This window comes from Scomber japonicus, chromosome 10, assembly GCF_027409825.1.
Source record: "Scomber japonicus isolate fScoJap1 chromosome 10, fScoJap1.pri, whole genome shotgun sequence".
Classification (NCBI taxonomy): Eukaryota; Metazoa; Chordata; class Actinopteri; order Scombriformes; family Scombridae; genus Scomber; species Scomber japonicus.
The window spans coordinates 28,620,438-28,635,822 of NC_070587.1; the positions used below are offsets into that span (position 1 = coordinate 28,620,438).

Sequence of the window (15,385 nt, forward strand, 5' to 3'; positions counted from 1 at the left end):
TTTGGTTGAGCCAGGTCTAGCCCCACCCACCCAAGCCTGGGCAGGTGGGAGTATTTTCTACAATTACCATATCATGCAGTTAATGTTGAAGGAGTTCTTTGCAGAGCAGACGTTGGCAAAACTAATTCTTGTGCAACATTAAACATATGCAAAAATATATTTTTACAACGACAACAAAGCAAAACACACATTGTAAAATCTTAGCTAACAAATGGATCTGTGCCAAACATAAGGAAGATGATGTGGATGCATCTTCCTTATGTTAGGCACAGATCAATTTTTGTATTTTTTCAGATCTGCAACTTTTCTTCCTATCATGCAGATGTCACCTCCGTATCTTGGAGGCTGCAGGCTGTGGAATCAGTGTTAGGAGATATTTGGCCATTTAACAGTGATAATGGTTAGAACAGTACAGTACAGCTCCAACTATTGCTTCTCCTCATTGCTGATGTATTGAGTCATACAGGCCTGCTGGTGGCGGACAAGTGCAGCTCATCTGCTAAAGAAGAGCTAGAAGAAGAAGAAGAAGAAGAAGAAGGAGGAGGAGAAGGAGAAACAATACAGATTTGACAAGGTAAGGTGAGGTCAGAGCCTTACAGTTTGTTGTCACCGGTTTCTTTAATAACCACCACGATGTGTGACTTACTGTAACTCTAATAGTTCAGTTAGACAATAACAGCTCACAGCCAAAAGCTTCTAATGCTACGACTTAGCATGCTAGCGAGAGAAGCTAACTGGTGCCATGTTTTGTTGCTGTCAATGAGTAGAAGTCACAGCAAACAAAGCAGCTAACTGACTTTCTTTTTGTTTGTTTACTAGATAAATCGTGGTTATTATTATGATATTATATTATTTGAAGGTCTGGTGGTGTGTTGGTTTTAGCTGTCGTCTATGAAAGGGTTTACTATGTTAACGAAGCACCTTACAGGAATAGCTGCTTTATCCCATACTTTACAATGTGTTAAACACATAACTGATAAACTTTGTTAATATTGATTTCCCGTTGCGTTGTTAGGGCTTAGGTAGGCCTGTACCACCAAGTCTTCTGTGTTAGCCTACTATCTCTAGGCATCATGAAGTTGGCTCACTTTTAACCGGGATAAATCACCATGGTAACTTAATTTATGTTGAACAGATCTGATCACAATCTGCTAGCCCCCTTAACTGACCAATCAGATCATCTTTCCTACAGGATCCCAACTAAAGAATGGAATGGAAAGTAAAAAGAGCAATATATATATTTAATAGAATCATTTTACATTTACTGGCTTTTCTTTCCTCTCTGGTTTTAATAGAGCTAACAAGTGACAACTGACACCAACACATGATAATGAATGAAGCTGTGTTTCAACTGCAAGAAGTTTCTTTCATATTTAAAAGTTCTGTTGACAGTGTCTATGATGTTGTTCTGTGATTCCATCACTGAATCACAGAATAACATTAGGTGACTTTGTGATTATATTGGTAATAAAGAACTAAATGCTCTGTTGTCTTTTATTAGAAAAAGAATCCACACACTGTGATTAGCTCTCATCATTATTAATGCAACATTTGGGTCAGATAGATCTAATCAGGTATTAACTAATTTACCTTTCTGCTGCTTTGACAGCATCACATGTCCCTGAAAGATTATCATCTGACTGAAAAGCAAGAAATATATATACAAAGGCCTAGACACTAAAGCAATGTATAATCATTCACACACTTACTTTAAGCTGTAGCCATTAATATACAGTTATTTCTCATGTTCTCTATTCCAATAGAACTGTGCTGTTGTTGGAATGTTTCATTTCACATCATATTACAATCCATAATGGTTATGGTAATGAACAATCTCACCATCTTTCACATGCACACACTCTTAGCTTGAAAACCCAGAGATGACTGAGCTAATTGATAACATGCTTCCTGATAGTGCTCATCCATGATGTTAGGCTCAGCCAACCCAAAGAGAGTCAGACTAAGCTGAACCTGCTTCATGGTTATAGTGACTCCTCCTGCTTTACTTAAAAGCCCTCAGTAGAGTTCATTTGAATTTGCTGTAAGCTATGTGTATGTTTTCCAGACTACTGAAAGCTTTACTCTTCTGATGACAGATGCTGTGTGACAGTCTTTTGATATGGGGACTGTTGATAGATTGGCTGCACAGCTCATGAATTAAGGCTCATCTGTTGACAAATAGCATCAGCAATGTCTGTCAACTGCCTCCTGCGCTGCACCATCAGGTAACACTCTTTTAGGATGTGTGATAGGACTATGTGCATGGTCTTATTATAGCTGTATCAGTTTCTGAACAGTTGAAGCTCACATGAATTTGGTCATCACCACAGGTCTATTCCACAAACTCTGAGTTTGAGTCTGACATGAGAGAGACATGAGGCACCTGTTTATCATTCAGATAGTTAGTAACATCTACACTGAGCATTTGTGTTGTCAAAGTATCATTAGGTCAAATAAAGCTTTAACACAGCTACAGACTCATGCTTGTTGCTTGGACACAGCGTGTTGTACAGATTCCTCTTCACTCACCCTCTCAGCACATAATGGTTACATTTTTCTTGATTTTTGATAGTGAAGTAAATTTGAACATTGTGTAGTAAATTTGAACATTACCACTCAAATGCTGTTAAAAACATTCAGTGTCACTTTTTAAAATGCATTTATTTTTAAAATCTTAGTCTGTAGCTGCATCACAATGCTCACTCAGAAATATTAACATAACAAAACTATGATAGGAATGTTCCACAATGAGAAATATAAGATGATTATTCATTGATCATATGTGTCTAAAGCATTGCACAGAGCCACAGTATGTACATTAAAAAACATGCAGGAACTACTGACAAAACATGACTAAACACAGTCCTCGAGTATGAACCTGGATTTAGATATTAAAATGAAACATTGTGTGTGACAGATGCTTCAGACTGTGCAGGAGGACACAGAACCAGTTAAGGCAGGTATATGTATGAGATGGTTTGTCAGGTGTCTTTGGTCTTGTTTGCATTTGAGGCGGTATTTGGAGGCAGTTCTGCCAGCACCACTGAACACAGTCTTCATCACCATCTTCTCTAATAATCAAGAATAGTTGACGGAGTTTATGTATTGAACAGTGCTGAAATGATTGACAGAAAATGAATGTACAACAATTGTAATAATGTATTCTTCATTTGAAGTAACATGTCAACTATAATGTAACATTTGTAGTTTACAGCCTCTTCAGTGTGAGGATCTCACTCATTCACAGTCTATTATAGGTTGAAAAACAAGCAATCAATTGATCAAGTAATCAATGAATTATTAGTTGTAGCCCTTGTAAGACATAGGTGTAATATATCCTCTCATCACCTCTGACTATGATTATACCACTGATATGTCATGTTTCTCTGGGCAAAGTGTAAACTTCCATATGTCTTTCTTGTAGACTGGAGCGGACCCATGTGGCCACACATTTAGTGCAGCAGAGAACTCTGTCAGGAGCAGACGCTGTCAATGCTCTCAGACCCTTTTACTTTGCAGTCCATCCGGACTTTTTTGGTCAATATCCCAGGGAACGGGTACGTCTCTCTCTTTCTTTCTTTCTTTTTTAGCAATTCAAAAAAACAATTATGTTGTCAGTCAAACAAGTCTGAGGTAATTGAATAGTGACTGTTAACTTAGACTTGTGGTTGGTGTGAGGTTGTGTTCCATCAGCAATACACACACGCAGTGCTTTGCTAGAGAGCTTCTGTTGTTGAATGCACCTTTAATCATCACTATGCAAGGATTTTGTGGAAGAGGCACCTCCATGGCATTGTGTGTGGAACATTTGATGCTGTGTTTTGCAGGAGGTGAATGAAAATTCATTAAAGAGACTAAACGGTTATTTGGAAAACCTACAAAAGCGGGGATCAGGATCAGTTCAACCAACCAAGCTTACCTTTTATGTGAGGGACACAAAAGACAGCAATGATGTGCCTCCAGACCTCCTCACCTCAGGTACACTTTCTGATAAAATTGTGCATAATATATTTACAAAGTCTGTTTAGAAATGTGAAAGCTCCCCTTTGGTTTTCAGGGTTTCGTTCAGTGAGTTTCATTCTGCACACTAACGATGTTCTGAGCACGGTGATGAACGTGTTGAAGTCCTGCAGCCTACCTGTGGAGCACATGAAGGGACTGAAAACAAGTACAGAGGCATCCAAACAATCAGCTGAGGCAGGCGTTCCATTCTACAGACCCATCAAATGGGACAAGAGTTACTATACCTTCACTGGCTTCAGAGACCCTGAACAAGAGCTGCAGCAGAGCAAGAGAGTAGAGCCTACACTCAAGTTAGTAACCAGGCCCTGAACCTCAGGGCTTTTTACTACTGACCCAAATAAATCACATTATAAAAAACAGTTCAGCACATAACTACACTCTTCAAACACAAACTGTTGCTTTTTTTGATAATAAGAAGTAATCAGATTTAGTAAGCAGTAAGACCTACTTTATCATTAGTCAATAGCAAATCCCTGGATTCCAGCCAAATATCATGCACTCATTTGAATCAAAGTAAGGGAGTGACAATTTTTAAAGAGTGCAATCTTTAAATATAAAGAACATTTTGAAGTGATTTCATGTCTGAGAAGTTTCATGCTGTCTTTTCTTTGTCAGCTTGTGGTTGAGAAACAATGAGCCTGAGGCAGAGAAGAAGCACACTGCTAGCCTTCCTCGCAGAGAAGAGCTACACAGACTGAAGAAAGAACTAAGCCTCAAATTTGACCTGGCTGATATCAGGTGCACTGACCACTACTACCCCCCCCCCCCCCTTCCTGCTCTCACTCTTACTGCTGTTTACTACTAATACAATGATACAGATCAGTGAAAGAGTTGCACCTGATCAGAGAGCTGTAAAATAATAAGATCCAAATTACCTTCTTCACAAGAAACATATGAGTAGGTAAGATAAGTAAAAACCAAAAATAAAAAGCAATAAAGGTCAGTAGAAACATTTAATTGTAGCTTCTAACAGAGAGATGGTTTACAATACTTAATGATGATTTTAGCTGCATTTTGATTTAGTCTCCAGAGTGACATCTGACCGTGTGGATGATTTTACATTAACAGCATGTAGAAAAATAATCCACATGCTGTTAATTGGCTCCTTTTGCTTTGTGTTGCTTAACAGAAACAGTCTTTTCTTTTCTTTCTTTCTTTATTTAAAAGAAAAAAGAAACATATGAGAGGTGTGATTTTTTTATATAGTGCATTATTTCCCAGGTTGTAGTTTGTGTGTTTAAACTTTACCCTCTGTAGTACCTGCTAGTCTCCTGCTGCTGGCCTTTCATCAGGCTCCCCATGAGGGACTTATCATGCCTCATAGAAAATAAAGCCCTGGTTGGCAAGCTTTAGGTTCCTACTCTCAGTACAGAACACACATCTGCCTTGCTCCCTGCAAAATAATCCCATCTTCTCATTTCTAACCTCTTGGCTCTTTAGTGAAGGGAGTGAGCAATCAGAAGTCACTAACGATTTAATTTACACAGTAAATGTGTTCAATAAGATGTGCTAAGTGTGGATCATGGTACACATCTGTGGATTGCTTTCTGTGGCTTACAACTATTAAAGTCCAGTAGAAATTTCCATAACAGCTGAGATTAAATTCAGTGATGTGCATGAACCAATACAAATGTCAGTATGTGTTAACATGATGATGACATCAGTTTTGTTGTGCAGGTGGCAGCGCAGCTGGGGAGTTGCTCACAGGTGCTGTCAGCTTCAGAGTCTGAGTCGACTGTCTCAGCAGAACCCCGAGGCTCTGATCAACCTGCAAGGTGAAAAGTCTCAATAAGTACAGCTGCCTGGACCAGTTCATAGCATGTGATGAAAGGAGTACTTCTGCAGGTCCTGCTTTTATTCCATCTCTACACCTCATTGTGTGTTAGGTTCATCCAATCAAGAGCCAAAGAACACATCTGTCTGTAAATATAACACACTGATTCTATTAGTGAACTTATTAACAAGCCTGTTGATGGGCTTTAGCTTGATAACAAGCTCATAATTAGAATCAGGTGTGTTAGAGTGGAGAGATAACTAGAACATACAGGGCTGTAGCTCTCTAGGACCTTCCATCACATTCATTCCTACATAGTGTCTCTGTATAGGAAAGCATGTGCAGTTCTGTTAAAAGTTGTGCAGCACACAAATCTTTTTCTTGGTGACTTGTAATGAAATCCATGTTTGACTTGGCTTATGTAACTGTGTCTTTAAAGAAGACTTTCTGATTCAAACTTTTACTCTCTAATGTCAATTAAAATGTACCCAGGTGATTAGTTTCTTCAGATTTTAATAGTTTTTTTTTTGTTTTGCTCCCTCTTGAACCATTGACCACTTTCTTGTACTGTTTTTACTTATTGCGTGTTTATATTCAAGACCAGTAGACAGACTTATGAAGATGTGTAAATTTGATGAACCCCCTTTAAACTGTTCCTTTACCTTACCTCCAGGACACACTGTTGTGTTTGCAGACCAGTCAGGGATGAACGCCTCTGGACACGTCATGCTGGGGACTATGGATGTTCATCATCAGTGGACCAAAGTATTGCAGCTGCAGTTCTCTTACCGATAGGTTTCTATGCTTCCTATTTGTTTCCTGACCTCCTCTGCCTGTCTGTCTGTCTGTCTCCCAGCTGTTTGACCAGCTTCCCAGCTATCGCAGCCTGCAGCAGCAGACAGAGTGGCTAAAGGAGAGGATCAGCCTCCTGCTTGGTGGGACTCAGGTAGTCCACACAGAGAGGATGGGATCAGTTCAGCCCATCGCTGAACATTACAGTACCCTCAACACCTTCCACAAGAATCTGCTGTCTCAACGGCTTCTCCTGCACCCCAGGAGCCTGCAGGGCCTTACAATGATGCTGGAGAAGTATGCTGTCACATATCATCAACACCTCAAACACATGAGTCTGCTGAGGATGACATATTTTCTTGTTTGTGTCAATCATAGTGACCGCTCATCCCCCAGTCTTCATGAGGTGGGTCACTTCATTATCCCCACCAACTGTGACCCTACCAAGGTGCAGGCCTTCCTCCAGGGCCATGCTAACAAAGCCAGAGAACGCACCCATCTCAAAAACCAGTGAGTCACACAAACTACTTTGATCTTTCTTGGGTTGAGTAAATGTTGTTACACATTTCTTGTGACTTTGCATTGCTGAGGTCTATTTCCCATCTTAGGTTATAATCATTCTAATAACTTTATTTATATAGCACATTTCAAAACAAAGTTACAAAGTGCTTTACAGTAAAAACAGGTGATGCAAGTAAAAGAGCCAAAACAAAGATATCGACTATATATAATAAATGAAATAACACAAAAAATATCAACAGTTAAGAAAAAGGCATAAAAGTGAGTCTTAAGAAGAGATTTAAAAGATGACACTGAGTCTGACTGCCTGAGATCTCCATGCAAGGAGTTCCACAGCTGAGGGGCCTGAACAGCAAAGGTCCCCTCTAGTAAGTCGAAATTTTGGAAGCATTAGTTAGGGCCCTACTGAAGGATCTCAGGCAGCGATCAGGCTCGTAAGGAGTTAGCAGGAGCCTGACCATTCAATGCCTTAAAAACCAACAGCAAAATCTTAAAATCAATTGTAAAACTCACAGGTAACCAGTGAAGGGCAGCAAGGACACTTCTCTTAGTACCTGTTAAAAGCCTGGCTGCAGTCTGTGGATGTTTGGCCTGCTGATGGCAGAATAAAGCACACTGCAGTACTCAAGTAACCCTAAGTGTTGTTAAGAAGTTTGCTAATGGTCAGATAAGTTTGGAACTTTCTTCCTGGTACACATTCTATAAGTTCCACAAGATGACTACCAGTATAATCATACGTATATGATATATGAGTGTCTAGACACCATTTAGTATTCACTGCTTTCATTTAGATTCATAACTAAATGCCTCATTACTGGATTTTCAAACAGTGTCAGTGTTTTGTGATGGAATAGGGAGAGAGTGCAAAAGAGGCGATTGGTGTCCCCATAAATGATTGCTCAGATTCTCCTTTTGTCTGTATTATGTATAACCTAGTATAGCATAATAAACCACGGCTCATGTTGGTTGACTCATACTTCTTTGTGTGTCTAGGCTGGAGGTGGAGGAGGAGGCGGTGATTAAGCTGTGTCTCAACAGTCTGTCTTTGAGGAGTCTGTCCAAGGAGCCCAGTGTCAGCTCCCGCCAGATGATCCTGTGCTGTAAAAGGCTGGTTGAGCAGCGCTCGCCACTCATGCAGGGCCTCCACATCTGTATTTCTCACTTCTACTCAGTCATGCAGGATGGGGACCTGTGTGTCCCCTGGGACTGGAAGAGCTGAGCCCAAGAGTTTGAAATATGAATTTTTAGCACTTTAATGTCCAGGCAGAATTTAGACATGTTTAACAGGTTCATTTGTTATATATCATGAAAGATGCCAAAGAAGACTAAAAATGGATGCACAGCAGAGATCAGTGGTTCCCAACCTGGGGGTTAGGAATAATAATCTACAAGAAAGAGAACACAAAGAAAAAACATTTCTGCTGTAAGAAAATTGTGTTGTTTTTTTTTCTCTGATTTTTCCTCAAACATTTGCTTTCTCTTGTGAAACACAGGAGACTTTGACTTCCTCAGGAATCAAACATGAACATCTGAGAACCAAATAGTGTTTGTTTGAACTGCACACATGGAACCTTTGGTGAGGGATGTGAAAATGCATTGCTGGGCTGTGAAAAACCAAAAAAAGGGGCTTGGAACCAGTGGCAGAGGTGCAATATGACTTAAGCTTTATGATTTGACATATGCATGGTTTGAGGAAGTCGGTATTAGTTGCTGTGGGGAGTGCACTGAGAAAGAATCTAATGATGCTTCTGTTAATAGCATAATCTGTGAGCTCATTGTAAACTAAAACAAGTTCAATGTTCAATTCAATACACAGGGTTAGAAGCTGATAGACAGACTAATACTAGACAGCAGTACAGTCAGAAGGGCTCAGTATGCTTCCAATGAACTGGTTAGTTAGCCACATCTAAAGATATAATGGAGATATGTTATGAATGGCCACTGTAGAAGGCAGGGTGAAAAACCCACACAGCACAGGTTCAGTCTCACCTCAAATATTTCATGTGAGCTGTTCACATGAAAAGTGATAAAAGTAGTTGTGTGAAGACTAAAGAAAGAGGGCTTGAGATACCAGTTCAAACCTGGCCTCCTTTCTTTCCTCCACACACCTGATCAGTCCTAGCACAGAGTGGCTGTGGTTTTCTGTTTCACACTTTAAAAGAATGAACATTTCTGATCAGAGCAGTGTGACAATCCAACAGGTACTTTATTTGAGGCATACTACTGTTCTATGTCTTGCTACTCTAGTAGTTTAAAATCATCAGGAAGTCAAACTATTATGTATTTTTATATTAATATAACTAGCTGAATAGCTGGTCTGAAACTGACAGGCAAGACGCATGACTTCACTAGACAATTAGGAACAGTAAGACTTTCCTACAGTGCTGGATTCATCCTGACAACAGTGGCCTAACCAGGACTATGAGATCCAGCACATGGACTTTATCTGTTGGTTGCTTCACCGGATGGAGCTGTTTGATACACAACTGTATTTAACATGATGTTGTAGTAAAGTGTAGACACATACTCTCACTGTGACACACACGTCTGAAACACTGGTACTGTTACACACCTGTGGAGGTGGAGTACTCTTGGGATCTAGATTTGAACTATTTTTGTAAATGTTCTTATCTAATAAAACTAATTTCAGACTCAACTGTGGATTTATTGTTGATTCTGACACACGTTCCTCACACTGTGGACGTTTGAGCCACAGATTTTGATTATACTGACTGTAAGCTGGGTGAACATTAGGATTTGTGCTCACCCTTCAGTCTCAAATTTCTTTGAATTGAACTGAATTGACTTTATTATCCACCTTAGTGGAAATCTTTCTTTGGCTTCCTCCAATACATTAAGAATACAAATAATGCACACCATATCATGAAGACATTACAAACAAATTACAACACACACACACACAAACATACAATTGTGCAAAGGAACAGGAAAAGAGCAGCAGCCATTGTAATATGTTAAAACCTTGTTAAAAGGTATCTTTTAAAATAATAATAGAATAATAAATAAACACTAGTGGGTATTTTTATTGCCCTGAGTAACTCAAACTCTACGTTTAGTTAATGAGAAACATCTCCAGATATATGTGAGGCCTTCCTGAGTATCGCTGTGTTAAATATATCACAGAGCTGTTTTTGTGACTGGCCAATCACCTTCCCTGCAGTATGGACAATTTTGGAAAGCTTGTTTCTGTGTTTCATACTAAAGTTACCATACCAAGCAACAACATTAAACTGTAAAATGCTTCCAACTCCCCGTATGCCATCTTAAGTTTGTGTTGACTAACACCAAAGCTCTTCAGTTTCCTGATTGGCTCTTTTAGTTTTCATTAAGTCTGATCAATTATCGTGCCCAAGTATTTAAAATGTTCCACTACCTCCACAGACTGGTAGTTAAGATATACTAGGACAATGTTGTTAGCTCTTTTGTTTTAGCCACGTTCTTTGACAAAATTGAATACCATCCAGGAAAAAAAAACAGTAAGCACTAACATGGCTTATCATAACTATATCAGTAATACACATGGTAAGTATGTTTATTACTACTATATCAAAATGATTGTAACAACCAGGATAAGTACTCCTGAACACAGCTGATAGTAAGTAGTAAGGACAAACATTCATCATCATCATATAGATATCATATCATATGTCATAATGCAAGTACCATGCAAGTATTGCTATGGCTCAGGGAGTGCTCTCTAAATTTCGTTATATTGTTGTCTGACCCTCAATATAATGACAATAAAGCTACTAAACTAAAAATAATATGACATACACTGCAGGCCATCTCTCTTAAGTCTTGATAATAACATCTTACTTGTATTAACTTGATCAAATTCTCCTAAGTTAGCTATTAAACATTGTTTTCATTTAGGATCCCGTATTTACCTAAATATCTCTCACCTGTTCAATTGAAATGTAATGTTCATAATTGGCTATTTTGGTCATTTCTCTCAACCATTTGTTAAAAGGGATGATTATATGTTTTGATTTTTAGTGTCTGCTCACAATCAACCTGGTTTGTAGTAGCTACCATTATATATTATATTTTTGCTATAAATTCTTAGTCACTTGGCACTGCACAGTATAATACAGTATGAGTGTGCCTCTGCTCCTTTTACATCTCCAGAATATCCAAATCCTCCATCTTACAGGGTAAGTAACCCCTATGAAGTGCGTTGAGACTGCGTAAACTAGGACCCTGCAATTTCCTTCAACATTTCATCAGCCATCTCCCCTTCTAGATCTTCCTTCTAAGCTCGACTGAAGCAATTTTTTTCAATGGGTGAGAATGTCTGAAAGGTTATACACTTTAGAAGTGTGGTGAATTTTATCACCCTCCGAGTGAGAAGAATGTATTAATTTAAGACCAAGTCAACGCTCTTTTTAGTTTTCTTTATTGCCAATAGTGGAGACAGAACTCTATCAAATCTGAGGCTGCTAAGGTGTCCCTCTGTTCCAATGGAGCCTCCATTCTGTCTGTCTCTGTCTCTCTCTCTGTCTCTGTTTCTTTATACTGAAGTTACACGTCCTGAGCATGAACACAGGCACAATCAATTACTTGTTTATATTCCCATGATCCAATACCTCCTGATATTAATTACCATTGTATAGAATGGTACCATTATTAGGATGGTATCAGCAGTCCTCCTCAGCCTCTGTCTATTATGAACGGAAGTTCATATCAAGTTCACACAGAGAAGGCCCCATCTTATGACTATGACTGTTATATAAATTATAATATAGGCCTACACAGACACAGAACTTTTAGCTTAGAAATGCTTAGAAATACATAGAAATACATAGATCTGTAGCAGAAAATACACTACAGAAGCCTTACCCTTTTCTTTGAAATATATCCTGTACCATTGTTGAAGGTATAAGGGAGAGTTTTCTTTGTGTAGTTCATCAGTTCAAATGACTTAAAGTTGTCATCCTGAAAACAACAATAAAGATGATTATTTCATCTCAGCCCATGTCGTTTGCCCACCTTCAATAGTTTGTCAAGTCGAAGTCAAAAGTCAAGGTCTTTATTGTCATTATATACGTAACAATATAACAAAATTAAAAGTGCTGCTCTGTTAGGTGCCACAATGATCAAACATAAATAAATAAATAAATAAATAAGAACAAATAAAAATAAAATCAATCAATAAAAACAAGAATATTGCACGTGAAGAGTCAATTGAGTTATTGTATTGCACGGAAGGAGTATGCTTTACTTGTGTTACTTGAGTCCGTTTAGGGTTCGTATTGCTGCAGGAAAAAAGCTGTGATTGAATCTGGTAGTCCGGGTTTTGAGCATGGTTTTTCTCTTGAAATAAGTAGACAAATTTGAAACAAGTGAAAATTGTCTAAAAACAAGTACTTTTTTAGGTGATGTATCAAGTGTAATTAGATTTGTTTGGACTAGAAATTAGACATTTTGACTAGAAATAAGACAAATATTCTTGGATTTAGATAAGATTTAGATTTTTTTGCAGTGTTGATGTGCCAACAGTGATGAGCATGGACCTTTTTCAAAAGTAGCTATAAACATAGCATTTTTTCAGATTAGCATCCTCTACTCAGTAGTAGCAAAACAATAACTGTTACCTGAACTGATGATCACACACGCTTGAAGGATAACCGAATGCCACCCTTTTCGGTTTAAGTATTCTGTGTGGTTGTGATGGGGTGCTATCACCGGGATGTACGTCCCATCAATGCTTCCCCCGCAGCCAGGGTAGCCCCATCGCGTTAAGAAGCCCCGGACGATGCGCTGCAGGTGATCTCCCACAGGAAGCTTGATGTACTCGTACCATTGCCTTACCGATGCCAAAAAGGTACGCAATGGTGCGGTAGCCTGACCCTGTGGCTAGCCTCCACACGGCAACTGCCGAATGTACACTTTTTCGTGGCTCTGTCAAGATTACACTGAATCTCCAACCATTTTTAATGCAGCATTAAAAGAAAGACAACCTAGGTTCACTCAACTTATCAGCTGGTAGTGCTCTTTTGCAATATGTGGATGACCTCATTATTTGCTCTCCCACACAGGAAGCCTGTGTACAGGACACACTCGCTCTCCTGAACCATCTGGCTGATAACGGCCCACCAGGGGAGATGTCTTGAGTAGATCTCATCTAGGCGAATTGAAGCAATCCAAAACATTCCACAGCCAGACACAAAGAAACAGGGTATGAGTTTTTTAGGAATTATGTCATATTGCAGACAGTGGATCCCAAATTATGCAGAAATTTTAGCGCTCTCGCTCATGGGAGGGGCCTCACAGCAAAAGACAGAGTCATTTGGACACCTGAGGCTGTAAAAGCCTTTGTTGATTTGAAATTGGCATTATAATCTCCTCCAACATTGGGCTTTCCAGATTGCACCAAACCATTCACACAGACTGTTGACAAACGGGGTGGGTACTTGACTTCCATACTGACACAAGACCATGGGAGACGACAGAGACCTGTATTACTCATCAAAACTTGACTCAGTTGCTGCAGGACTTCCTACATGTCTAAGAGTTGTGGCAGCTGCTGAAAAAGCTGTGATAGGCTCACATGACATTGTAGGCCATGCTGATCTCACCCTACTGGTACCACATGCTGTTTCAATGATTTTGCTTGAACAGAAAACTTACCACCTGTCAACAGCAAGGTGGCTCACACATAATACAATTCTGCTTGGCATGCCTAATATCACTGTTAAAAGATGCAATGTTCTTAACCCTGCAATTCTTCTCCGTACACCAGATAATGGACAACCACATGACTGCGTGGCAGTAATAACTGAAGCTTTCTTCACCAGACAACAAAATCAAACAACACAACATGACACAATTGTTGCACAGCCACTCCCCTCAAATTATTCTGCACAAGCAGCAGAATTAGTTGCACTGACAGAGGCTTGCAAGATTGCAGCTAACAGAACAGCCAACATACATACTGACAGTAGATATGCATGGGGAGTGGTACATGATTTTGGCCGTCTTTGGGCCAAATAGGGATTTTTTAACATCCACAGGCAAACCTATAGCCCATCACACCATGGTTGCTGCACTTCTCGATGCTGTCCTCCTTCCAAAACAGGTCGCTATCTGCAAATGCCAAACACACACAAATATTGATTTTGTTTCACAGGGGAATGCCAGAGCTGATGCTGCAGCCAAGGCAGTGGCACAGATAGATAACACTAACAACAACATACAATATCTTGCCGTCGTTGACTCACCACTGACATCCACAGCTGATTTGCTGGAGCTACAGGCCAGAGCCAGCCCTGAAGAGAGGATGGCTTGGGGAAAAAAAGCAGGTTGTCTACCATTTGGTACGGGCCAAATGGTAGACCATGTTTACCCAAATACTTATTTCCTTATTATGCTAAGTTGTCACATGGGAGGGTTCATGTGTCAAAAGGGGGTATGATGAGTGAAATACAGAGGTTTTTTTTAATCAAAGTTGCGTCCAGGGATTGGACTGGTTAAGAGGCAACTCCTCCATACCAGCCAGTGCGAAGATGAAATGTTACGTTATTGTGCAAACCTGTCCTCTGTGCTTTCTGATGCTGCAGCCAAGGCAGCGGCACAGAAGCCCTACCAAAAGCCACAGAGTGAAAACTACATACTACATTACCTGGAATCAGGAGATTGGATCACAGTGAGGGATCTGAGGAAAGAGCTGGAATGCACAGAGGTGGAACGGACCTTTCCAAATCCGCCTCACCACGGAAACAGCAGTGAAAGTTGCAGAACGGACCACCTAGATACACGCCAGCCACTGCAAACGTGTTCCTGAGCCCACGGACAAGACACCATCAAGCATGCAGAGCATCAGTAAGTGAACCAACACTTTCTCCCGCCTTGAACTGTGAGTGAAGGAGGGGTGTGGTTAAAAGCATAGGCGGCACCAAGGAGGGGCTTGCAGGTGCTTTAGCTCCCCCTAGTGGTGGCTCAGCACCCCCATAGCACCCCCATGAAATCAAATAAAAAATAATTAAATACAATATATTTTTTTAGACATTTTATCTTGTGCCACTTGTATCTGATTTCTGCCTAAAAAAGAATAAAATAAATTGTGTTACAAAGTATATTTCATTTTCTTGACATTAACGCGAGGTCAAAGTTGAAGTGTCAGGAGTCACGTATTTGGGCACCATTTATGTTTGGCTAGTAGCTTCATGAGTAGCTTGATGTATCGGCTGCAAAATGAAGCGTTTCCTCATCTCAAATAAAAGAAAACGGACTACTTCGCCAAAAAGTGACCCCAGA

At 39.8% G+C, this 15,385-nt stretch overlaps 1 protein-coding gene across 1 annotated transcript; it reads left to right on the forward strand.

Annotated features, from left to right (window-relative positions):
- Positions 1 to 549: 549 nt before the first annotated feature.
- Positions 550 to 9,758, forward strand: tcaim (T cell activation inhibitor, mitochondrial). Its single transcript, XM_053327335.1, has 11 exons — positions 550 to 574; positions 2,097 to 2,225; positions 3,425 to 3,557; positions 3,828 to 3,978; positions 4,058 to 4,313; positions 4,639 to 4,761; positions 5,701 to 5,798; positions 6,471 to 6,562; positions 6,654 to 6,886; positions 6,968 to 7,099; positions 8,102 to 9,758. Exons 2-11 carry the CDS (start codon positions 2,191 to 2,193, stop codon positions 8,325 to 8,327), a joined length of 1,479 nt encoding a protein of 492 aa, XP_053183310.1. The 5' UTR covers positions 550 to 574; positions 2,097 to 2,190; the 3' UTR covers positions 8,328 to 9,758.
- Positions 9,759 to 15,385: the final 5,627 nt, after the last annotated feature.